At 26.4% G+C, this 27,729-nt stretch overlaps 2 protein-coding genes across 2 annotated transcripts; one reads left to right on the top strand and one right to left on the bottom strand.

Moving 5' to 3' along the window:
• Positions 1-358: 358 nt before the first annotated feature.
• Positions 359-13,585, bottom strand: LOC107450248 (UDP-glucuronic acid decarboxylase 1). Its single transcript, XM_016066008.3, has 10 exons — positions 13,290-13,585; positions 12,360-12,417; positions 9,535-9,670; positions 8,447-8,627; positions 8,144-8,248; positions 7,374-7,555; positions 6,541-6,660; positions 5,103-5,265; positions 2,960-3,063; positions 359-726 (listed from the first exon to the last, which is right to left on the bottom strand). Exons 1-10 carry the CDS (start codon positions 13,357-13,359, stop codon positions 640-642), a joined length of 1,206 nt encoding a protein of 401 aa, XP_015921494.1. The 5' UTR covers positions 13,360-13,585; the 3' UTR covers positions 359-639.
• Positions 13,586-17,932: 4,347 nt separating this feature from the next.
• Positions 17,933-27,448, top strand: LOC107450222 (uncharacterized protein C18orf63-like). The gene is made up of 9 exons (XM_043049901.2): positions 17,933-18,018; positions 18,934-19,102; positions 19,186-19,227; positions 20,264-20,340; positions 21,310-21,389; positions 21,473-21,569; positions 23,565-23,647; positions 24,361-24,553; positions 26,456-27,448. Exons 2-9 carry the CDS (start codon positions 18,940-18,942, stop codon positions 27,044-27,046), a joined length of 1,326 nt encoding a protein of 441 aa, XP_042905835.1. The 5' UTR covers positions 17,933-18,018; positions 18,934-18,939; the 3' UTR covers positions 27,047-27,448.
• The last annotated feature ends 281 nt before the right edge of the window (positions 27,449-27,729 follow it).

The raw sequence follows: 27,729 nt of genomic DNA, 5'->3' as shown, positions 1-27,729 counted from the left end.
TATTAATGATTGAAAATTGAGCAAGATATATAAATATATATAGGGCGAGTGTGAACTTATAGTAGGAATTGAAATACAAAGTGCATATTAAACAGATGATTACATTCAAAATATCGTGGTAATGTGTATATTTTTTGAATTTATGCATTAATTCTCATTTTGAAATGTAAATCTTAGTATTATTGACATTCATTTTGATTTACTCTATTTGTTTAAAAAGTCAGTGTTTTGAGTTGTAACATTCTTGCACTGACATTGCCATATCATTAGTGTGATATATTTTAATTTACTTAGTAATTAAAATCTTAAAAATTGTATAGCAATTATGTGCTTGATAATAACATTTAAAAGTAAAGAATTTATATCCAAACAAATTTTAATGGTGGCAAAATTCAGGACTTATTTATTTACATGACATTGACATAAGCTCTTAGAAGCTTCAAAATATGCTTCAATCTTGAAAATATATAAGAATACAAGGTGTCACAACTTCGTGTATGTTTAGAAACATCAAAGAACATCATTTTCAACAAAATGATCTAAGCAATGATAAATCTTCTATAATACATTTGTAACATCAATAGATTATTTAGATGAGATGATAATGGTAATAACAATGCAATGAAATATGAGTAATTTTTAAAATCCTATATCTTTGGCATTTTCTTTTACTAATTCTCTTTCAAAATACTCAACAGTTTTTCTTAAACCAACATTCAGTGGAACCTGAAAATTAAAAAAAATTTCACTTTGAAATTATAAGTTGCCATAGATCTATTTTATTCAATTTTAGATATATTTCAATTTGCATAGTTTACTAAATCTCTAGGAATGCATTTTTCCAATGAAATTTCATTTTAATACTTCTTTAAACATTGTGCATAATTATTTTTTAATTAGAAGTTGTAAAGGAATGTATGTATGTGACTTATGTTTTTTACAAAAGGGTAAAAAAAGAAATCAGTAAATTAAGATTCACAATAGAAAATAAAGACTGATTTCCATTTTATAATTAAGGTTAAAGCTTACTGATTTTTATTTTTTCAAGACAAAGCTCATATCTATTTCTGTTCAACTACATAATTTGTAGTGAAGGATGTTTTTCATAAAAAATAATGTTTAGAAAATCATTTAAAGAATATTTACATTAAATTCTAAAAATTAGTAACTTCATATAAGTAGGAATTTGTACCAAATATTGCAAACTTCATTAAAGAATGGGGCACTGATGGTTTTTGTATGTAATATATTTCCATTATATGATAATAGGAAATATGAAAGTATAATTAGGTAGTTCTTGTATAAATAAAAAGACTTTAAAAACTGTAAGATACAGTTAATAAAAAATATGGCAAAGGCTATTTTATTACGCCAATTTAATGAGATTAAAAAGCGTTGAAGGGATACTTGCTTAGGCATATTTCCTATAATGATTTAATTGCACAATGCCAACAGATTCATAAATCTTTTTGGCTGCTGTTTGAAACAATAGTTTTAGTTCTTGTAAATAATATAAATAGTTTGTAATAAATAATAATAGTTAGGAGCTTAGTGAAAATGGGTAAGTCACACAATAATATATTTAGACTGCTGAGCTCGGTAGCAGAATTATTGCGGCACGGCGGTGGGTGCCGTAGATTTATTTTTACCTTGCAAACAAAAATCAGTAAATACAATAAAACTCATCAAGGGCTCTACGGAAAAATCTTAGAATTCATCCATGCTGTTGCAGATCAATATATATGTTTTAACTATCGGGCTTGTAGAGTAGGTATTTCAACGTCTTTTCTTAGTGTCTCATTCTATGGGAGGCATTGCTGACAGACATTATAATAGAATTTAAATTATGCGTATGTAAATTATATTATGACTAGCCCCTACTGAATTAGAAATGAAGATTGTCTCTCAATAGAGAACGCATTGCAAGCAGATTGTAAAAAGGTTTTAGTGACGAGGGTGTGTACCAAATCATTATATCATAAGCTTTTATGTGGCAAAAATATTGTCTACGTTTGCACAGCGGTCTTTTGATAGGGTCACCCACTTTCGCAATGCTGGTCTATGTCAAGTTTTTTTGTTTTGTTTAATTCATTTCCAAGGGCCATGCATTCTTCGCAAAAAAGTTCAATGCAATTCTTGGAACTCTTGACACGTAAAGAGTACTCTTCAAATATTCTTTCAAAATGTCTATAGATTTTATTACCACTTAAAACTTCCACAGAAAAAACATAAGACTATGCAGCTTCAGAATAAAACTAAACATGAATAAAGCTCAAATAATGGACATACTATAGTTTTGATTCTGTAAATAAAAAATCTTCTGTGTCAAAACACAGAATGATAAAAGTAAAACACAAAACAAACAAGTTGCAACAAGAAAAAGAATGGTGTAACAAATAAGAAGAAAGGAATGAGCTAAAACAAGGGAATTAAATAAAGGAAAGAAATTAATTGATAATTCAGGAATATCTGATTATGTTGTTCAAACTTGTCCCTTTTCCCTTATTGGTTAAACCAATTTGTTTTTTGTTTCAAGATGTTCTCGTTTTTTTCTTCCATCATTTTATTTTTGACACTGACAAAAGTTATTCATAGAACTGAAACTTTTTCCATTTTTGTACAATCAGAATGTTTATTTTCCTTCATATATAGCACAAAATTATACTTGTATGAAATTTCTGTTTGATGTCTTTATGGGGCATATCATTTCACATAAATATTAATTAAAAGGAATGCCAGTTACAGAAATAGAATAAATGAATTTGACAGCTACTTGGTTATCATTCCTTTATTATTGCTTGCATGGTAACTACTAATATCAAGAGAGTGAAAAATGCACAAATCCTTTATGTCATATATCTATTTTTTTCAATACACACCATAATTTTATTTAAATGTCCTCTGCTTTGTAATATATTGACTGTACTTAAAATATGATTTTGGCAACATAAAAACTTACTTTAGGACTCCAACCAAGATAGAGTTTAGCCCTCTTTATATCTGGCTTTCTTCTTCGAGGATCATCTTGGATTCCTGTCTGTTTGACTATGGGGCTAGATCCACCTGTAATAAAAGAATTATCCTTTATTTAGGGTTGAAAGGTACTTAATTCAAGTTGGTCTCTATCCAAACAAACCTAGATTCTTTGATATTCTTAAAGTAAAATTTGAAAACGATTTAAATTAGTCTTTTTTTTTTTTTAAACAGCAATCTAAAAATTTGCATATCAATGCAAAAATTAAAATTGTTAATTTTTTCAATCAAAAATAGTTCATCATTTCAAGTTTAAAAGTTTCATATTAAACAAACATTTATATTTAATAAACTAGTTATTATATAAGCTCTAGATAATAATTAATCGTTAAAAATGTTTATAAAATGAATTTTAAAAAAAAAATTAATACAATTAAAAGAAAACTGCCAGTAGAAAGTGAAATTACAATGTTAATAATTAGAATAATTTATTAAAATAGCACTAATGATAAGAAAAATAAATGAGAACCACTGGATAAAATTACGTTAGGTTGTATAAAACAGATTTAATGCCTAATAATGGATTGAAATACATAGAGATAAGTAGTATATAATCATTATACTGTTAATATTCTAAGAATTTCCTGAAATGATTGCAAATTTCTCAGAGAGTTTCAGATTTTCCAGTAAGTTCTCTAAGTATTTTTTTTTTAAGTTCTCTAAAAATTCCAGCTTTTTACAGTTTCTTGAAAAAATGGTTGTCTGAAAATGGACATCAAAAGCATTGCTTTAAGAAAAATAAAAAGTAATAAAATTTTAGATATTTCACAGTAAAGTACCTGAAAAAGTAAACTATATACAGTAGGGAACCGATTATCCGGAACGATCGGGACCATCGCTATTCCGGATAACTGATTTTTCCGGTTTTCTGAATCGCTACAAAAAGCCGTTTTTTTTATTGTTAAACCCAACTAAAAAAAATTTTTTTTTGGAAATAATCTTAAAAAGAAGAAAAAACGATGAAGTAATGCACTAATGATTGTTTCCAAAATGATGGTAAGGTAAACATCTTTCAAAAAAGAAAGAAAAATCCTAAAATCATATGACAATTATTTATTTATTTTTTTTTAAATGGCGGGAAAATTTATCGAATTTTGTTCCGGTTTTTTGGTTTTCCGGTTTTCTGATTTCCGGATAACGGGTTCTGTACTGTATTTACTGTTTCATATCCTGTACTCAATCTAATAACTGATAACTAAGAAGTTTTTTCATCAAATTTCAAAGGCAAATTCAAAAATATAAAAAAATACTGATAATGATTTAATAGAACTTGACCTATTTCATAAATTTTAATTTTTGGATAATCAGAAGTTCATATTTATAATTTTTCATCATCCTAGATCAAATAAAAAGTTCATTTTAAGAGTTATATCTCTAAAAGTTTAAAACCATTCAGACTATTAAAAAAATATTATTTATACAATAGAAAGTGAAAGTATAAAGTTAATAATTAGAATAATTTATTAAAATAGCACTAATGACGAGAAAAATAACTATTTTTTTTTGTTTTAAAACTATTATTTAATATTTAAAGTAATAATTACTATAACTATGTCTTTAAAAAAGCCAGGCTTATAAGCTTTTAAAACAAATTTAAATGGTATAAGTCACAGAAAATTTTTCAATTGCTTACATGTTAACCTTTCTTGCAGAAGATTTTTTTCCCCTTTAATAATAGATAAAATGAATGAAATTTTTTGGATAAGATGCTATTTATGGTTTGTTTATAGAGCTTTTCTGTTATCTCCTAGAGGACTTTTAAAAATAAAATTGACAAGGCAAAAGGTTAGTATCCTTAAAAACTCGTCATCAGAATAGGTACAATATTAAAGTGGTCTTTCATAGAAGTTCTAATAATAGTATCAAGGATAAAGTATTATATTAATATTTGTTGATACAATTTATATTCTTTCTTGTTCAACTAAAAAGAAGTAGCAACTTTAAAATTTGAGGTAAGGGTTAAAAAAAAATAATTACCAGAGAAAAAGTGCAGTACCAACAGATTAATTATGTTTTACACAACTTTACAAGTTATGTTTTAAAATATCAACTTTTTTAAATTAACTTACCGACAATGTCTTTTATAACAGTGGCTAGTTGCTCAATAGTATATTCTTCAGGATTTCCAATATTTATAGGACTGGAATAATTGCTATTCATTAGCAAAACTAAACCATCTATTAAATCACTAATATATTGAAATGAACGTGTTTGTTTGCCTGATCCATAAATCTAGAAATAAAAGAAAAAGATTCAACAATAAATAATAAGGTCATTTCTATTTGACTTGAAATATAATTTTTAAAAATGAAATAATTAATAGATAATTTAAATGAGAAATATTTTAAATGTATCATACTACAAGCTAGGGAATCAAATTATCATAAACTTTACAAAAAGCTATATTTGCAATAAAAGAAACCAAAATTAATATAATTATCAAGGCCTATTTCTTTTCTTCACACTTAGAATCACTTTCTTATCACACATAAANAAAAAAAAAAAAAAAAAAAAAAAAAAAAACAATTCTAATAAAATGTGATCAAACAGAAAAGCAGTTTAAAATATACAATTAGCAATTGATAATTGTATATAAAAACTGCTTAACTAAAACTAATATAAGATTATAACTGCTGTTATAATTGCATATTAAAAAACTTGAGCTTATGATCAATTCAATTCCCTTCATCATTTAACATGGTGAACAGTTAACATTATCATAATTTTTATAGGGCAATACACTGACAAAATTTATTAGCACCCAATGTAGTAAATTTCAATATAAAATAATTTAAAAACTGTATAAAATTTATTACTAACTTCAAAATTGTTTTGGTACAATTTTAAATAATTATTTAAAAGGTAGTAACAGATCCAAGTTTAATTTTAAGATGCTAAGGATATGTATGAGAATAATATGTTTTAAACTGATTTAACCTAATGTATTGAAGTCTGTTGAGTTACATGTTTTTTCCCCAGCATTTTTGTTGACAACATACATGGCGGAAATTTTATAGAAAAGATTTATTTCCAACTAAAATAATGCTTTTTCTATAGAATATTGTTATACACTTGTAAGCAAGAATGAATACTTAGTTAATGTGATGCAAAATTATGTATACACAAAGTTAATGCAGTTTCATGAAGTTTCACCATTAGAAACCAGAAAACCTTTGAGAAATTTTTTGAACATTAACATGATTTTAAAGTTAAGCATAACCGACAAAATTTCTCAGACTGTATACATTTTTTTAATTTATGTTAGAATTTGGTAGCAAGTTAAAATGTCAAGAGTGCAAACTCTATGATACAAACAATATAAATCAGAATTAGAAATTTATTTAATCAATTAGAAGCTTGCCGGCTAGAAGTAAAGACATGCCACAATTTTAATATTACATTTTCAATGTATGGTATATACTTTACACTTGTATTTATTCTATTACACTAAAATGAGACTTAGAACCCTCACAGATTCAGTTCTTCAATTGCATTAAATTTACTCACAGTTATTGAATGATTTTGCAGACCTTGTTGAATAAAATTTGAAACTACTCTCCCATCTTTGATGTGCATTCTTGGTCCATAAGTATTGAAGATTCGAGCTACTCTGACTTCAACATTTTCCTTTAAGAAAAAAGTAAATTGTAATTTTAAATCTTAGTTGCATGATATTTCAAATTAGCTTATTGAAGTAAATAAAAAAGTATTTACTATTAGAAATTAAAATATTATGCATATAAATAAATATTTGTTTGATTTAACAAACAATTTGGTAAATGTATTTTTTAATGTTTGATTTTTATGGCTTAAACTTCTAAGGAAAAGAAAACAAAGGAAAAAATTATAGCTGTTAACCATAGTATAATTCTAATTAGAGTTTAAGCAAAATTTTTCATTTTTGTTAATTATAATTTCATTTTGAAAATGGGCATCTTGTTAATTTAATAAATGATAACGAATGTTAATTTTAGTAAAAAACGTTAATTTTAATAAACCTAAATGAAAATATTGATTTTTACAAAGCCTATTTAAATAAAATGTCAACTTTTTTTTGTAATTCAACTTAAGCATCAATGACAATATTTAAAAAATAATATTAGCTTAAATAAAATGTCTAAAAACTGAATTGTTTGCATATTTTATGTTTCTTTGAGAAAAATTGTTCACACTTAAATTACAAAATATTAAAATAATATTTTGTAAAAAGTGCCTTGAAATTTTTTGTAACAATTTTGTCGATATTTCTTTTAAACTATGAAGTTAAAGGCTTTCTTCTCCTTTAAAACTTCAGTTTAAAAATGTAAAAATCTATCAACCTTAAATATTTATAAAATTACTTGTTTGGCATATGCATAACTCAAAGCCTCGGCAACTCTTTTTCCTTCATCATAGCATGAACGAGGACCAATTGGATTTACATTCCCCCAATAATCTTCTGTTTGGGGATGGATCTCTGGATCACCATACACTTCAGAAGTGGAGGCAACTAATATTCTAGCTCCAACTCTTCTAGCTAAACCTTAAAAGTGATTTAAGAAATTGCAATTTTGTTAAAAGGCAAGCATATGTATGGCAGATGTAATAAAGTAATGTAGTATAGAATATACAATAATTTTTTGTAGAAAGAAGTGATTTTGACTATGAATTGAATCAATTGCTGTTGATATAGTTAGTTAAAGACTAAATAATAAGTAAATAAATAAAATTAAAATTCTAAATAGACAGTCCTAACTCTTTTAGTTAAACTTCGAAAACAATTTAAGGAACTGTTAAAAGACAAACAAATAGTTGATTGTTGGGGAATAAGATATTTATCTATATATGTAATAAACAGATAAATATGTTATGAAGTATGTAACAAATAGAAATTTAAGTGATTTTTAAGGATAAACTGAATAGTGAATGTATCTATTAATGCAAGTTGTTGAAAGCTTAGAGAATTTGAAAAGATAATAGTTTTGGTTTTAAGAAGTCTTACTTCAGTATCAATCTTTAGATATTTGATAAATGAAGTAAATACAACAGTTCAATTTAAACTAGAAAAATTGCACTCACTTTTTAAATAGAATGTATATAACACTTGAACACTTTTGAAATAATAACTTACCTAATAAATTATTAGTACCAATTGTGTTTGTTTTAATTGTCTTCACAGGATTCAGCATGTAGTGAGGTGGGGAGGCAGGGGAAGCAAGGTGATAAATCTGATCCACTTAGAGGGGGGAAAAAATTACGATTCAATAATATATAACTTAGTATAGAAAAATTAGCATAGTAAATTAAAGCATATTTCATTAACATAGTAAAAAAATTCTAATGAAAGCATAATTTTTAAAAAAAAGTAAAAAAAACTTTCAAAAAGTAAAAAAACTTTTAAAAAAACTTTCAAAATAATTGTTTGTTTGATTACCTTCAACATATAAACTGTTAACAATGTCATGTCTAATTAATTCAAAATTTTCATGTCCGATCCAGTGCTCAATATTTCTCTTCGAACCAGTATAAAAATTATCTACAACAGTAACTTCATGGCCTGCAGACATCAAACGGTCAACAAGATGACTACCAACAAAACCAGCTCCACCAGTAATCTAAATCATTTAAAGACACATTGTTTAAAAATAATTTATTTTCAGAATTAGCTTTATATTTAGCCACCAAATACGTAATAAAAATACAGAAATGTTAAACTGGCTTGGGAAAAATGATAATTTTTAAAAAAAGAAAGAAATTATCTTTTTTACCAAGTTTGTTTAACATTTCTGTATTATTTTTGTTATGTGTTTGATAGCTAAATATATTTGTCTAATTTTTAAGCAACAGTTCTTAAAAAAATATATATTTTTTTTAAATTGATTTTTTTTTAATGTTTATCAATTTAGGCTCTGATTAAGTGCATCAACAATAATACAAAAATGTTTAATACTTCTCACTAAAAATGGTTACTATTCTTAACTAATTAATACAAACTAATCACTGAAGAAATAAAATAATAATGTAATTCAAGCTCCCCCATTATAAAATACCATCATGACTTTAAAGCTAAGAAGCTAATTCATTAAAAAAAATCAAATGAAGAATAAACTAATTTAGATTCGAAAACATTAAAAAAAAATTATTCTACATTACTCTCAGAATTAGTTTTTCTTCATTATTTAAATGCATTAGTTACAGATTAAATATGTTTTAAAAGCACTCACATTGAAAAAAATTAAACAAAATGAGTATAATTGCAATATTTATTAAAAGATATTAAAACGGAAAATTTTATTACATACCACTATTGTAATACTATTATTTAAAATATTATAACAATACTTTTGATTTTAAAAAATGATTTTTTTTAAAACTCAAGTAATTTAAATCATTATTTATTTTTTTTAAAAAATTAAGTGATTAAATTTGATTTTTTTTAAAAACAAATTAAGTGATTTAAACCATACTAACCTACATAACCAGATCAGTTAAAAGTAAAAATTTAAAATAAGAAAATCTTACTAATATTCTTTTTCTTTCATTGAATCCTAATGATTTTACTTTTGGGTAAGATTTAGAAGTAATCATTTGAAGTCTGTTGACTTGTGCTGCTAGATTTTCTACTTTCTGATTCAGCATTTCAAAGTGAAAATCATCTCTAAAGAAAAAGAAGAAAAATATAAACAACAATCTTATAACCTTCATTTTTTACAACACCATAAAGTGGTTTTGTAGAATCAAAAATACATTAAAATATTCAGAATAATCTTCCATTACAGTTTATGTTTTAAACATCAATAATATTTATAGGTTTTAATTAATTATATTATAGTTTTTTTCTGGGAACTCATTACAGAAAGACAGAGATCTATAAATACTGGTTACCACTACATCAAAAAAAAATCACAGTTGGTACTCATTATTTTAATTAAACATAACCTGTTAATAGTTATAAGACTTAAAATTGAAAAATCTGAATATTTTTGAGGAAAAAATAATAAAGGATTTTTTTAAAACATTATTATATTTCTTAGTTAAATATAAGGTCTGTGCACTGAAATTGTAAATCATACTTAGGACCATGTTAGATTATAAAATAAAAGGATAATTGTCTTAATGTAGTTTCAGAATTTTATTTATTTATTTATTTTTTGAATTACTTCAAATATTCAACTTTTATAGATCCTTTGTCGAATGAGATTGTACTTTATAATCAATAATACACCTAGTAAACTTTAATTGCTTTCATAAATATTTCTTGTACCTTCTCTCTCTTTTTAATTTAAAAAGATTGAACATTTTTTAACCTATTGTGGTTTTGATATAGTTATATTTGATTTAATATAGCTATATTTGAGGCTAGTTTCCACACAGTGTTGTGGTAGGAATTTTTTAGTAGGAAAACACTACAAAATTTAAATCTTCATGTAAATTTTTTTTGCAAATAACAAACATGTAAAAGTACAATAGAAACTTATATTTTCTAACTACATTTTGCTTAAAATTAAGGGTTTTCTCATTTAATTTAAATTTGTAATACAATTTAATGCTAAAAAATACAGCAATCACTAAACACAAATATCATATAGAGGGGAAAGTAGGGTAAGATTGTGTAACTTAGAATCGAAAGCCTGTTGGTGCTAAATAGGTCAACCTAGTAACTGTGAGATACAAACAAGATATTTATTGTTTATTATCATTCCTAAAAAGTTAAAAATGTACTATTCTTTATAAATGATTTTTTTCCCCTAGAAAAAGTAAAATCACCTAATCTTGCAATGGTAGTGGGGTAAGACTTGGAGCATTTATGTAAACTCTATTGGAAGTTTCGAAATAGAACTAGAATTTCAGTGAAATATTAACAGACATTTTTATTTGATATGACAATTTAAGAATATTATGCACACAATTCACATTATCTTCGTTTTCCACTCCACTGCAGCTTTAGTGGGTGAACGAAAAACACTTATCATGTTGGATTTACCATTTTTAATTTTTTTACTATTTCTTTTCGAGGTGGAGGATGCATTTTTACGATATAAACAATCAGCATATGATATGCCCTTATCTGCTTTCACAGGAAGAAATATCAATAAAGGGTTTAGTTTTTTTGATAATCTGCTATCTTATAATGGTCATTCATGAACTTTTCTTTTTAGTCATTTAGTTATGATTTTTTTTATAGCTACTGTTAAACAACTTCTTTTCCTTGATAGCGATTCTTTTTTTTCTTCTTCACCTGATATTTTAAATTGGTTTTATAAGGAGAGGAGGCCCGGTGGAGGAGTGGTAGCGCTTCGAGCTCCCGTGCCACAGATCCTGGGTTCCATCCTCAGGCCGGGCAAGGTTGACTCAGCCTTTCATCCCTTCAGAGGGTCAATAAATGAGTACGAAGCATATTTGGGAACTAAACACTGGGGGTTTCGCGTTCGGCTGACCACCTGACGGGAACGTCTGCTCCTGCACCCCAGAGTCCAAGAAAACTGAGATGGGCACAGTAGGCCCTGGCCCTCCATGGGCTGTCGCGCCACTGAGTTTAGTTTAATTTTATAAGGTGAGGGTAGCACCTAGACAAACAGAAATTTGTTCTGCCTAGTCTTTTCTCAAGAACAGAGATTATTGAAACAAAACAAACTATGCTCCTACTAAATCCTTATTGATTGTCAGGATATGAATCCTAAGTAAATGCATAAGAAACTGCGTCTAAAAATATTTTTTATAACGGTAATGAGCAAATAAATAAACATGATTTAAAAACAAAAGAACATTAGAAATGTGACACAGTGAAAAAACTTATCTAGACAGACACACAGAATTAAACAACAACATGACATTTTAGCAGTTTCCTTTTCTTTCTTAGTAGAGTGTAGTTGAGAGTCAGCAAGAATAAGAAAGCAGAACAAATAAGTCAGATTTCAGGTACCAGGTCTTTCCTCATTCACCCTATATGTATCCATTTTTATTCCCTCTAAAATTTGTCCGCATAGCAACAAAAAAACTTTTTTCATTTAAAAAAAACTGTAAAACTAAAAAAAAAAGATTTTATTGAAAAAACCAATGGGAATACTAATATGAAAGTTCATCAATATAATGAACATAAAAAATAAGTTCTGGGTTCATATGTTGCCGAACAGTCCAATTCTAAGACTTCTATATTTGACACATAAAAAAATTTTAAAAAATCTGCAAAATTTTTCTCAGAATAATAAAATCTACTTTTGTAAATAAATTCTTATTTTAGGCTCATAGTAATTTCAATGGTTAACTTGCAGTGATTGAGATTATAATTTTATATATATATATATAAATATATATATATATATAACAAATTCTTTGCATAAACTTACCTAGGATTTAATTTTGAATTTTCCAATGCATCAGCAAGATATTTGAAGCTAAGTACAACTGAAAAATTAGAAAAATAATTAATTAATAGAAAAATGATTTATTTTAACTACATTAAAAGTTACTTAAAATAATTGATTCATATATTTATTTTAAAAATTGAATGAGTGTAAAGAAAAGCAATAAGTTTTGAAAAAGTTAAAATAAAATAGTAATCAGTGGTATTTATCTGTTTATGAGATTCATAGAAAATCAACATGCTATCTTTGATGCCAATGTTTCTTGATTAATTGAGTAACAGGTACTATTGTTATTGCAGTAACAGGAAATAGGTGCCCTTATGGTTATAGGTGAAGGTTTTTTATAGCTCCTTTTTTAATATAAGTATTATCATTGGTATTTATTTATTATACTAAATACAAGTTCAGTTTAGAATAATTTGTATCATAATTAATTGCTTATATATTATTAATTGTTCATGCATTATTAATTTGTATTGTTTATATTATTTATAAGTTTAATTTTTATAATTTTTCTTTGCGTGATGACACTGACTAATTAGCATAAGAAATTGGTTTACATTTTTCGAATATAAATCATATTAATTTTTTTTCTCTTAAAAACTTAGGACACACCTCCTTTACACTTTAATAATTTCAGTGATTCTTGCAACTTTCGCAAATAATAAAATTTTTTATAGCATTAATTTTTTATGAATAAAATTAGAAATACTTATTTATAACATTAATTACTAGTTGCATTTCTAATTTAACTCATTTGGGTAAATATATTTCTACTTGTTTTGAAATTTTTTTCTTATCTCACGCAGACAATAATAATTGTAAATATTTTAACAAAATAAAGAGAAAATGCTTCCATTGTAGATACTGTTTAAAAGTCTATCGAATATTTAAAATTATAAAATAACTTACCGGCAAGAAGCAGAACTACGAAAAGAAATATGCAGAGTAATCTCATGTTGAATTTGAAACGATTTAGCATAATAAATAACGATCAGTGAAGGAATAAATTACAAATGTCATAAAATATTAACTCCTCAGTCTCAAGGAGGAATATAAAATGAATTGAAATACGTATAACATTTTAAAACACGGAATATTCAAACTACCTTCCGTGTTTTTGCTCTTAAGTTTGTAAACAATGCATCTTGATAACTTTATTGATTAGCTTCCGGTGGTTCATTTTTGTTACCGTCCGCCCTGACGTCATGCTTGCAAAACCTGCTATAAATAAATCTCAGAGAGTGATTAATGAAATGAGATAGTGAAGATAGAGAAATGAATGATTGATTGATGCGTAATGGCATTGCCAGCACGTTTATAGTTTTTGGAACAAGAATTAAGGAAAAGGAAAGGACAAGAATTTTGAAAAAAAGAGAAGAAAAGAAAAATATACTCCTATAATTGATTCGAAAATTATTGAACTCGAAAATTATTTCAAAATATTATTATTTGTTATTTCCAACCTAAAAATTACTTTGATGAGTATTATTTCGTCCCTAGGTCGGGCCCTACACCATGCTCCCCCTTAAAAGTCAATTTAAAAAAACAAAAAGCAATTATAACTATAAATAAAGATTTTGTTTAAAAAATATATAATTATTGCAATTTTATGCAAGAAAATTTTGTTAATTGTAACAAAATGAACTATTACTTGGAATTTGAAATTCAATCAACTGTACTTGAAAAAAGAATATTTAAATTTATGAATACAGAATGTTTGACACAATAAGAAGTAATAAATGAGTAGTTTTACTAAGTAATTTTACTTATTATAATTCAACAATATTTAAAGATAACCTTAAATTGTACAATGGATCAACGGTTTTAACACCCTTGATATTTATTATGGTAGTTATTAATTTTATATTTTTTTAAATTTCCATATAAATGTTATGATATCTATCAATAATATCGGACAACATTTTATCTCTTTCTCTTACTTTTTATTCTATTTATTCTTCATTACTATTGTTATTTTATTTCTTTTTGATCGCAAGAGAGAGGAATTTTTCTACAACAATGGATAAATAATCATTATTAAAAACAAAAAAAAGGTGAACAAAAAATTCTTGAAAAAGCACTTAATACAGTAATTATCTTTGATAAAATTAGAATTGCGAAGTTCATAATAAACAATATTTTTTTAAAAATTCGATTTTTCATTAAATATTGGACCGATTTTACTCAAAATTTGTATTTTGCCATGTAATAATTGTATACCTTAAAATTAAATTTTTTTCGACTATTAAATAAAATAATAAATATTTACTAAAAATGATTTTTTTGCAATTAATTATCACAATATCTTGGACAAAAGAATTTTATAATTGTGTACAAAATTTTATCAATTCCATTAAAAAGTTCTCGAGATAGAGTAAAATAGGCAAAAAGTAAAATTATCATTAAGCGGTCCGAACTTTGGGTAGCTCTCCTGACTAAAATATTGAGATTATATTTCCCTGATTGCGGCTACTCCCTATATTTTGGGTGTCAGAATCTCGAATCCGTCGAAAAAAAACTACGTTTATTCAGAGAAAGTCCTTGGTTTGATTTCGTATTTTAAAATATCGCCTGCTTTAATTTATTAGTATATTTGAGGTTACCCCTTTAAACCATTAAGATTGCGTCCTAGTAAGTGAAAATCCAATTAATAGATCAAAAGTTATTTAGCGTGTTCCGTTAATTTTTTTTCACACTGTGCATATACACTATCAGGCACCTTACTGCCTTATTCAGTATTGTTCTAAGTGTTTAAATAATCTACTATACAGATTAGTAAAACGTAATTTAGAACGTATAAAATAAGTTCCATCTTAATCTTAAATAACTCCCAGACGATAAGCTGGGGTATTTTGTAGGGGGCTTCCAAATTGCCAAGAAAAATGTTTCATTCTTGAACAATGTGAAAACAAAACCGTTAGCATTTAAACTTGAACAATGAACACTTAATGTTTATTTTACCTACATATATCCTTATTACCAAAACACAAAAACATCTACATTTTAAATCTAAAATATAAATTTATGCAAACCACAGTTACGAAAATTTCTAATTAAAATTTAGAAAGCTGGGCTCCCAAATACATAAATTTTAGTTGACACTTAACTTTATTACCTTGAAATACGCAACTGTAAATTCAAACGTTTGCCCTCAAACATATTAATATTATATAAACGATCTAACAGAAAAGCAATAAATTTGATTGCATTGCATTGAAAAGAGAAAACGGCGAGCGCGGACGATGAATTCTGTTACTTAATTGCTTAGTTAATAAATAAAAAAAAATCGCTTTCAAAAATAAATCATTCTCAAATATGACTGAAATTTCTTATTTATTTGAAGAAGGAAAATGACGTTTGATATTTTCTGAAAATAATTCCTGTCTTTCTTAATACAAAGCAGTTTCGTATATGACAATTCTCAATATTTAAATAAAAATATGCATTTTTGTTGAAACGTTGGATAACATTTATCGTTTTAGCATATATATACTTTTAAAAGAATTAGTTTCACCTTTCTTCTTAATTTCTATCGTCTGAATTTTTTAAATTCATTTTCAACATGGCAAATCAAACGTTTATGTTTTTTCTAAAATTTTCTAACTTCAATCAACTTGTGACATTGCAGTTGCACATTGATTATTTAGACGATTTTGAAAACTACAGTTTGTTTCATATTAAAGTTTTAAAATGCAGGTAAATATCTTAATATATTCTTTATATAAGATTTTATGTTTTTTTCAAGTTAATTTTTCTTTCCATATCGAAAGATTTTAGCTGATTTCACTTTATGCAGCGATTTCGTTTCATATTTGTTAAATTGATTTTTCCATTAATGATGAATATAAGGCAATAATAATGGATATAAATAATTTCTTTAGTCAGAAAGTAAATATTTATTACTTCAATCGTTATATCTTAATTTTAGGTAATCAATGGAGAATTTGAAATTTTGATTTAAAAACGCCTAAAAAATACTTCACTACTGCTTTTTCTGGATCATTGTGCAGAAAAAATTCTATTCTGATAAAACATGAATTATTAAACTAACAGAATTAACTTTAACTTCTTGCGTTTACATACATATTAGCCACTTCTGATACATATAAACTCTTTGGACATGCTGAAGAAAAATATTAGTCACATTTCGTCGAATTTGAAACAATTTGATGAACAATTGCTACATTTTGATTTTAGCTGATATGGGAGTGCATTTTTCGAATATTGATTTTTTACTTTGACCTTTTTAGTCAGATTTACAATCAAAAGAGAACCTTTTAATAGACATATGTTTTCCTCTATATTATATTTTTACAATGTGTGTGTATATATATATATGAAATAATGCTTTAAACAAAAATATATCCATACATGGAGTTATAACATTTCTTTAATTTATTCCTGAATGCAAAAGATCACAACACTTTATCTTGTAGCAAAAGATATCGAAATTATGTATAAAAATTACGTATACGTACCTTTACAACGTGTCTTATTCTACGATTTAAGTAAAATCAAAATTGTGGGTAATTTGAATTAACACTCTTTATTTTCGCATGGCCATAATATTTAAAAATTTTCTTTTCTGTGTTCAAATAAAATTCGGAGGCAAAGTTTTATAAATTTATATTCTATTTTTAATGTATAATATTCAATTAATAATTTTTTAAGGGGTGGAATTTTCTTTCTATATCTGAAACGCTACGTCGAATGTTAAACTTTGCTAAGATGCCATCTGTTGGTTTTAGTCATAATAAAAAATAAAAATAATGTCAAAAATCTCCTTTTATTTAGGTTTTTAGAAATTGTCTCTGTCCAATATTCCTCCTATAATAATATAGGTGAAATTGTATAAATTATAGGATCTAATGGAAAAAGCTTATATATGGAATAAGCTTTTGCTTACTTAAGTTGCGCTTCTTTCCAAACAGAGTTTTTCTTAACCATGGGTATCCAATTTTTGACCGTTAAGGAATTTGTCGTTCAAAATACTGTCATTAAAAAAAAAAAATAAATAAATAAAAAAAAAAAACACTAGTTGTAAATGCAACAATTATATGCACACTTTTAAACTCTTAAGTAAGGCGAAAAAGAAAGATGATTGAGCTGGGAAGTATCGTTAGAGAATAGTCAAAATTTCTTCATTAATTATTGTAAGTAAAGTTTAAAACAATCTGAACAATATAAAAATAGGTCTACACGTTTTGGTAATGCATAAATAGGTTTTGTAATAGCTAACTTATTACATATTGGGATAGATCCTTTCAAAAAAGAAATAAAGAAAAACATTCACATTAGGGCTCACCAATTAATCTTAAAACGTATATGAATAAAAGGATTTCAAACTATGAATAATCACTATCGAGGTCAATAAAAATAAATGCGGGATTAAAATTATTTTAAACTACGTAATTTTGTTTAACTAATTTTGCTATGTAATTTTTAAACATTCACAATGCTATTTTTATAAGGGACTTTATATGGAAAAGTCAAAATGATGTTCAATTTTTAATAAATAATTTGATGAGTTTTAAAAAAAGTCATACTTTTTTATTACAGGGAATTGATTTTTAAAGAAATAAACTTGATTGCTTGTCCAGAAAATTTTGATGGACCTTATTTAACAGCTGTTGTAGATGTAAGTAAAATGACATTACACCCTCCAGTGTTTTTAGTCATTGAAATCACTGTAAGTTTTAGTGATTAAATCACTTCAGTTGGCAAATTTGATTTGAAGTTTGAATAATGAAAATAAAGACAAATTGTTTTTGATATATATATATTATAACATTTGGAAACAAATAAATTTTTTGTGTATTTCTCTGTTAAGATATGTTTTATTTACAATATTTCATCATTAAAAATTTGTTCCGGAAAAAAATGTTATTATTTTTAAACGAATTTTTATACAAATTACTTTAAAAATAAGTTGCCTGATGAATGAAATAAATTGTATAGTAATAAAAAGAAAATTATAAAAATTGACTATCATATTAACCTAATAACTTTTTGCTATGATTTCGTGCAAGACGTCGTATTTAAATCTGTGCGATGAAGCTGCAGGGCAGATTTAATATTTAGTATTGATGATATTTTGCTTCTTAGCTAAAAAAAAAAAGAAAAAAGAGACGTCATTTTGCTATTTCATCGTCAAATATTTCTACACCTATGAAAGATAAAGTATTTCAATTTAGTGCAAAATAAATTTTGATTCTTCAACTAAAAGGTACAGAAATGAAAACTGCAATTGATTGCAATCAGAGACATTCTGAGCAACGACTAGCCGTAATTTCGGGCTTTACTCAAAAGCTTTATTCAATTTTTAAAGAAAATTTAATTAAATGCTTAAAGAAAAGATAGTCGATATTAAATAAAGTTTCTAATGCATATTAATTTATTAAAATATATTTAACTCGGAATACAAACAGTTTTATAAAATCGCAAACTCAAACTAGTATTAATTATAATATTAGTAATAAATCAAATGTCATTTTAACGACGCATTAAATATTTCTCTTAAATATATTCCAAGTATTTTTTGTTGTTGTTGTAGAAAAGCATGTTTGGAGTACCATCATTTGAAAATATTTTAAGAGAAGTTGGAGTGTCCATTGTTCATTTGAAGGATACGACACTTGCTACAGTGCAAGAATGTCTTCAATATACTTGTACAGCAAAATTGTCCCTTTCATGGAATATTTTAGGAGATATGTTAGTTCAAGGTACGTATGTTTTTACAAAATGTGAGTAAGGAATTTAAAAATCAGAGAAATTGCAGTTATACTAAATTTTGTTTTCTAATTAGGTGCCGAATTTTTAACCTCCAATGAACCCATGAAAGCAGTTAGTAAGTTGCTTATTTTTGTTCTTTTACACTTTTAATCGTTTCCATTAAAAAGAAAACACGTAAAAATTAATTAAAGAATATCCTTGAAAAAAATATTATTTATTTATGAAAGAAATCCTTTGTAAATATTTTTGGTAAAAAAGGAAGCACTTTAAGAATTTCACGAGAAACTTTCAAATCAATATAAAGTTTTAAATCCTACGATTTTTTAATAACTTTTCTGATAACTCATATCTTTTCATAACTAAACAATAAAAGTAACGAAGAGAAGGTTTTCTTGTTCTGGAAATCGTAAATTAAAAAGAAAATTATCTATCACAATAGAAGAAATAGTTTAGAAGCGCATAAATACACACTTCCATCTAAATATAATCTTTCCGAGACAGAAAAACATCCGATGACTCTGCACTTACACGCTCTGCACTTACATGCTTATATGAGAATTAGATTGATATGTTTACTTATAGTATCAAAGATGTTTATGTTATGCATGGTTTATATCTCATCAAAGAATGCAGCTGTATGTATATAAGATTTTTTTTTTTACATCCTCAGAAAAACCGATTCAAAGTTGAATCATTATAACGGTATCAGTGAATATTCACTACTTTATAAGGGATTAAATTTAAACGCTTTTCCTGGATTATCAAGTTAATAAGAATTCAAAATTACACCGTATTAACGTTTCCACAAATTTCAATGTTAATATGGCTAAGCACTCTCCTGAATTTCTAACATTATTGAGTTGGTTTCATTTATAGAATATTTTCAATAAAATTTTTATGGTTAACGTATTTGTTAAATTTGAATTGAACCACAATTTTTTGTGATGTCAAAGTAATGTTTGAATTATTCATGATTCAATATTCTAAATAAATATCGAAAGTAAGTTGGCATTTACATTTGTAATTGAAAGCAGAGGAATATTTCTGTATTGAAGTAATTTTAAAGAGAAGAGAAAAGTTAATGCAAATTATTTGTTTATCATAAGTTATTAGCTTATAATTAAAGAAATTATATAAATCTTATGTTTTAGAAATGGAGATATTTGTTGGAGCTGGGGAAATAAGTCTTTGTCTTCATCCTATGTGTATCAGAATACCACCTTTAAAAGTGAGTTGCATAGATTTTTCATTTAAAAAGAACGGCAATAATGGTTAATTTATTCACTTATCACAAAATTTAAAATATAAATTCCATTGTTTATTCTTTAAAAAAATTTTTAAATATATTTTTATTCTTACAGGAAATTAAGTACAAAAATGTACTGATTTGTTAGAGAAACATAGGAGGTTGTCAAAGCAACAGCATGAAGCTCCCCATGTTAAACTCCAAACAGATATTCATCATTATTAATATACACGAAAAGAATAGTTTCATAACAAAATTAAAATAGTGTTTGGAAGATTTTATTAGGGGGACCAGAAATTAATATTGTTTCGGCTCATTAATATCTGTTAGTCTTAAAAAGCAATTCATTTTTTCCCCGATACATTTCGTTTCATTTTCGATCCTGCATTGAAAGGTTGCTACAAACGAGGATGAATACATTATTGATAAAAAATAAAACCTTGATAATAAATATCAAATGCACCGAAGCGATATTACTTTCCGGTTCCCCTAATATATTCGCATTTGTTGAAAAAATTAACTATCAAAGAGAGTTTATACATGCTCGCCATTTATACAATGCAAATTTAATGCGCAAGAGATTCCATCTAAAAAAATTTCATTTTTATCATAACGCAGAAGACAATAGAACTTTTAATAACTTTTTAAGTAAAACTGTACCTCCTTTGCTGTCATTTGTTTGGAACTCTTAATTAAAATAATAATTTTTTCTCTTATTTTCTTTCTTTATGCCGGTATCCGCTCAATTCTTAAACTGAAATTCAAACGAAGATTGTTTCAAATTTAGATCATTATTCTTAATACCCAACCAAGTTTTATGATAAATTTATTTGAACAAAAATGTTGTAAAAAGCAGGTTATATTTACTAAAATGTTTTGTGGTCAAGTAACAAGTCCTACTACATTGATATAAATAAAAAAAAAAACATTTTTTGCTTATCATTATTACAGATGGAACACCTTGTTAATACAGATACACTTGCTAATGCAAGATTTATAAAACTTGATGCAACTTGTCATGTATTACCAAGGTAAGAAACTCCTTTAAGAAATACTTAATTTTTATGTTACTGAAACGAGCTGGATTTTTGATTTTACATAATGCATTTCACAGCCTCAAACAAGCGAAAATTGTATCAGCCACAAGATATATTGGTGGAAAAAACATATTCAAAAATTACAGTGAACTACAAAAACATTGGAGACGCATGGTGAGAAAAGCTTTTCATTGGCGAGAAATTATTCTTATTTTGCTCTATAATTCAAAAAAAAAGAAAGAGAAAAAAATTTAAAATAAAACTCTTCGTTCATAATGATACCCAGCCAATGTTAAAATGCAACTTCGACATACTTTTTTTTTCTTTCTCAGAAGATAATGAACTGATTTCAATCGAAGTTTCCTATTTTGTCTTTCTTATTGAGTTCCAATAAGCAAAGTTAAATTCTGAAAAATTAAACAGTTTAAAAAAACAAGTAAATTAATTGTATTCATGAGGATTTGTTTTAACCTATATTTCCAACAAGATTAATTATTAATTAAGTTTTATTTTTGCTTCATTTTCGACATCACCATCAAGTTAAAGCATACACTAGATGCAATTTACCTTAAACTTAGAAAAAAAGAAAGAAAAAAATTAACATAACTATGGTTTTTTAGGAAATTCATATGAAACAAGCAACCTTTTTTTAAAAAAAGTTACTTTTGAGGCTTTCCACCCTGCTCGCTTCGCTCTCCAACCCCCGCAATTGTTTCTCCATCATTATTGTTTTTCCCTTACAAATTAATAAAAAAAAAATAATGTAAAAAATCTTAATGGCTCAAAGGGATCAGTTCAATATGATCATTAATTAATGTAGACGATACTTTAAATTATGAACTCAGTTGCAAAAGAGGACTTTCTCTGAATAATCATATCTTTTTCTCTTTCTTTTCAAAATATATGCATTCTTGTCACTTAAAAATAAGATGTGCAGTCGCAATCTGAAAAATATGAGACGATATTTTTTTGCAGGGCAGCAGTCGAAACTTTGAACCATTTAATGTTAATTTAGTTTTTTTTAGCTAAATATTATCAGAAAGTCGTATTTTTTAATTTTCATTTCTCAAGAACAGTTCGAATATTCAACTCAAATGTCTTATTCTGCCACTTAAAATTAGATTGATTAATATGAAAAAATTTGCGTACCTTACAATTTAAAAAGTTTTTGACCACTAATTGAATAAAACAGTAGAAAATAAATTTTCAAAATTTTTCTTTCTTTATGGAATTACGCTAGAATAATTAAGCTTAATAATTGTGTGTAAAAAACTTAAGATTCACTTAATGCTTTTAAGAGATGCAACGAAATGGGAAAAAAAATGAACAATATACAAATATGACTTGTTTGTAAGATTAAAGGAAAGTTTTCTAATATGAGACACTCTGTTTGAAGTTAAGATTAGAACATGGAAATTAGTATGATGTTTATTATCATTATATTTAATGTATGAGTGACCGGTGTAAATCATTAGGGATAGGCTAAATTTGCTAAACTCAAGAAAACTGCAGTGTTGAATAAAGCAAAATAACATGGATAAAGAAAAACAACGCAAACAGGGCACAAATAGAGGCAGAAGTTGGACATCTTACAGTTTCGGTTCTATAAACAAGACCCAGTCTATAGTGTCCATTTTTGTGTCTTTATTTTTGCTTTATGTACGCTGTTTTGCTTTATCTATTTTTAAGACAGAGTATAGTCTTTGTTCATTCAGTAACTTCTGCGTTATCGAAAAATAAATTAAATTGTTAACAAATCTGCAAATTCTAGAAAAAGATGTCGTATTATGCTGCACCAAAACTTAATAAAAAAGTTTTTATTGTTATAATATTGAACCACGATTATTTAAAACAATTTCAGGTCATAAAAGAATTTATAAAACACAAAAAAGTATTAACTCGCATTTGGCTAAAAATTCGAAGCACTTCAATGGCATTCCATAATAAGCTCAACTGAGGAAATTGATTCAAACAACATTTATGCTCGTACTAAAGCTCATACATGACTTCAATTTTCTCACTGATTTCAAGCCTTCCCATGTGTATTGGATAGCTTTTTGGTTAAGCTCACCATCTCTTTCGTCTACAATAGGACTGTCGCATGTTAGGTACCTTTTTTATTGGTAAACTTATTTGATATCAAGTAAAAGTTGTTTTCTTGCATTTCAGTACGGTTATCTTCTGCCAGAAGTAAAAGAAAACATTTGGTATCTTAATGTTTGCTTCAGAGCTCAGAATTCTACAAGTTATACGTATCCTTTTAAAAGTTTTTCCTCAATTATCGATAACTCTGGAAAATTATTTTGTAAAAAAATAATGATTCTATAAGTAAAATGATAAATGAATCTAATATGCATTAAGATGGCAGTAATAAATTACAGAAAATTTCACTTAATAACCAAAAGGATGCGCTCAATATTGTTCTCTACAAACAGTGGAATTTTTATTTATTTACATTCTCTTTAATTTTAGGATCTATAAGCGACCGATTAAGTTATTGAACTCCATTGTTGATTCGTGGTTACTTTTTAACTATGCTTTAACAATTTTTTTTCCACGTATTATTTTCCACGTATTTCCACTATTTAAGAAAATGCTTATTATATAAGAAAAATGTTTCGATGAACATTATTTTTTATTTATTACAATATTTAGTTTTAATAAGTAATTGTTATACAATTTTATAAATGGCAACTTTATAGGGATCAAGAGAGCTCATATTTTAAAAATTTGTAAATTTTAAACATTATATGTGTGCTTTTAACTGTTCATAAGTTTACCATTCTTAACAAATGCTCTTCAGTGACAGATAATGCATGTTTATATGATGTCAATTTTTAAATAGTTTATGCATAAGTATCTTTATGATACAGTAATTATTTAATAATTAGTTTTAAAACTAAACTTTTTTGATTATCAGTGTGTTATAATTTGCCATAATAAGTTATTTTCTTAACTTTGAAAGATATCCCGAGTTTTGTGTCAAACCGTATGATGCAATTCAAGTACCTAGAGTTGATCCACGTTCTTCCCTGGTTTGTTTCGTAAAAGATTTTTGTAAAAATATTGGAAATATTTGTGGAGAAAAATGCAAAATTATTGAATGTAAAGCTTCCTTTCCTTCCCTTGATATGTATCCAGCTATCGCTATAAGAGAGGTAAGACCTTTCATTATCATCCAATATTTATTATTTAAACGCTGCAGATAAAAAATAACAATTATGATTGAATTTTAAAGAATCTTTCATTTCAATTTAATAAGGGAAATTATATTTCAAAATACTAACAATTTACGACTTAATAAAATTTCTTTCAAAAAATGGTTAAATAACAAATTATGTAATTGTTATTTTACCATATTTTATCATAAAAGTCAAATTATCATAAAAAAGATGGTATTCAATCTGTTAACTGTCAGAAAAATTATTAATTGACTGTTTTCGCCAACTAGCCCCACAGCCAATGAAAATCGAGTGCATGTTCTTCGAAAGCTGAAAGCTAGGCTAGGTCAAGTGATTAAGTTAACGATTTCATATTTTTATTTTCCATCATCAAATTATTAACATAACAGCAAATGACTAATTATCTTAATAAAGATGAAGCGATAGTGAAGCTTATGAAAAACTACTTATTTCCTTTAATTTAGGTGCACACAAGAGGGCTAATTTGTCAATCTCATGACTGGCTTAACTGATGTTCGAATTCCAGCGTTGACACTACAATATTTATACCATTCCTTCCATACACGAGGAGTTTCTAGTGCTCTGCATAACCCTGGACTTTTGGAATACGAAATCTTTCTCTCGCATAGCACCACCACAGAGCTCCTTAACAAAAAAGACAAGCATTTCTCATGTCTCGTGATAGATGGCACCACTAGACACATTCCACGGCTCACTTGATAAACAACTCAATCGCTACCTAATTCCAATCTCTACAAACTAACGAAAAGCCTAACATAATCTAACTCTTATGTTCACTTGAATTTAATTTTAACGGTTTTAAAACTTTGATAGTCGTAAATGGTTACAAAATCAAACTGTAAGCTGTTTCAAATTCGAGAAAGACAAAAAAAAAAAAAACATTCTTTATTGTGAATTTTATGGTTAAATGGATGGATAGACTGTCACCGGTTATTTTACATTAATTTTCGAATAAAAATTCTAATAGTGTATCTAAAACATTTTCCCCTCATGCTTCCGGAAGCTTAAATTCTCACTTGATCGGTTTTTGTCAACACATTTTGATAATACAATAAATAATTTTTCTATCCCCTTTCTTAACAAAACAATATTACATAAAAATTTTTTTGATAAATTTTTTTAATAAAGAGTTATTTTCTCAATGAAAATTAATACTTTTTTATGGAACAATATATTATTTTTTGAGATAGAAATTTTTCGATAAACAGAGAGGTAAAAATCATTCATTCATTTCTATTTCGTTGAATAAAAATCCCCCGTCGAATGCTATTGATTTCACTTAATTGACTACCATTGAGCATTTCAAGCATAAATATTTAAAAAAATGATATTTGTAGTTTAAAAAAATTATTAATTATTTTTTTTAATTTTCTGGTTCAAAAATTATGAAACTCGGATCAGTATAAATAAAGATCTCCGACTTGCGGGGAAAAAAACCAATTCAAAAGAAAAAAATTTAAATAAAGAAATTTTCTGTTTTTCGGTATTTATACTACTTAGTTACTGGATTAGAGATATTGTTAACACCGAAAACAATGCACTATTTCTAATTCTGCAGACTTTTAACTGCAGGCTTTAATGCATGACTTTAATGCATGATGATCAATCTCTTCAGTTTAAAGTTAAACTTTTCAAAAGATTTAAATCCATATAATTCTTTTAAAAATAATTTTAAATTATATTTTTCATTTTTACAGAATGTAGCAGAAAACACAAGTTACACGTTTCGCCCCTTCTAATTCTTTTGCCTCTTTTTTTTAATCAAATTACAACGACGATTATAACACAAAACAAGTGCAATTTTCAAGTGAATCATATGTTTAATTTTTAGTTAATTTAGTATTTATATGCTTTTAGGACATGAAACCCAGACCTGGAACTACTTTTGCAATGAACTCAACTACTTCTTACCGAAAAAGTGAAAAAATAAATGCTTCTTCAACTTCAGCACAAAATCCTTCAGTGCTTCAAAAAAGCCAAAATGATCATTGTTATAAAAAAGATTTAGCCGCCATTCAAAATGATCAAAAGAAAACAAACATTTCCATTTCTAAATTGTGCCAACCCGGAGAAAATAATTCAAACAAATATCACGAGAATTCTAAAGAAAAGCAAATTGATGAGAAAAAAGCTTTTATTAATTGCAATGATAAAAGTTCATCAAATTCCGAAGCGTCTTCAAAATATGCACCAAATTTTTCACGAAAAACTCCTGAGAAGAAGTTATTGCAAATGAAGCTAACAGAATGTTTAAATGAAGAAAAGAAATTTGCACCAACATTTTTTCCAATTAAGAAAAAAACCTACCATGCATTTTTAAACAATGAAAAGGATGGGAGTATTAAAAAATCTAAATCGATGAAAAGTGGTATCAATAAAAATGACGTATTGTCTTCGAAGAAAACTAAGAAAACTTCTGAAAAAATAAAACAAAAAGGAAGGAAATGATTTCATTCAATAAACTATGATTTTTAATCGATCAAAACAAGATAGACAATTACTTTACTATATGCTACCATTCATGCTTTATATAGATAGATTAAAACCCACTGACGGTTCTGCACGTAAAAAGTCGCATTTTAACCTGCAGTCTTCTCTGCATAGCAAAACCGGTTTTCCCATGTTAACTGATAGGGGAACTGTGTGTAGGGGAGAAACATTCTCCCAATTTTGCCCATTTCCTTAACCGCCAGTGGGTTGGAAACGTCTATGGAAGTTAGGAAATATTACTAATACTTACGTATGTCGCATAGATTTAATTTGAAATTTTAAATGTCTTTTGTTGAATGATGAACGTTGTTTCGTCATATATTTCTTGCATTTAATTAAAAAGACTGATAATAAGAAAAAGTTTAATTTAATTATTGCATATTACAAAATGTTTCAATCGCAATTCTCTCGCAATTTACATTTTATTAGATACTTCATCTTTTCAAACGTATTCATCCACTTAATTTAATTAACATATTTTTCTATTTTACAAATATCCTTTACAAAGAATCATAACTTACCTGTATACTGTAGTTTGAATCTTAAAATATAAAGAAAAATACCACACAGATTTGTCATTAGACATGTTTGGAGCTTATTTGGAAATATGATTATTACTGAAGGTTCACAAATATTAAAAT

Source organism: Parasteatoda tepidariorum, chromosome 5 (genome assembly GCF_043381705.1).
Source record: "Parasteatoda tepidariorum isolate YZ-2023 chromosome 5, CAS_Ptep_4.0, whole genome shotgun sequence".
NCBI lineage: Eukaryota > Metazoa > Arthropoda > Arachnida > Araneae > Theridiidae > Parasteatoda > Parasteatoda tepidariorum.
This window is presented reverse-complemented; position numbering and strand designations above follow the sequence as displayed.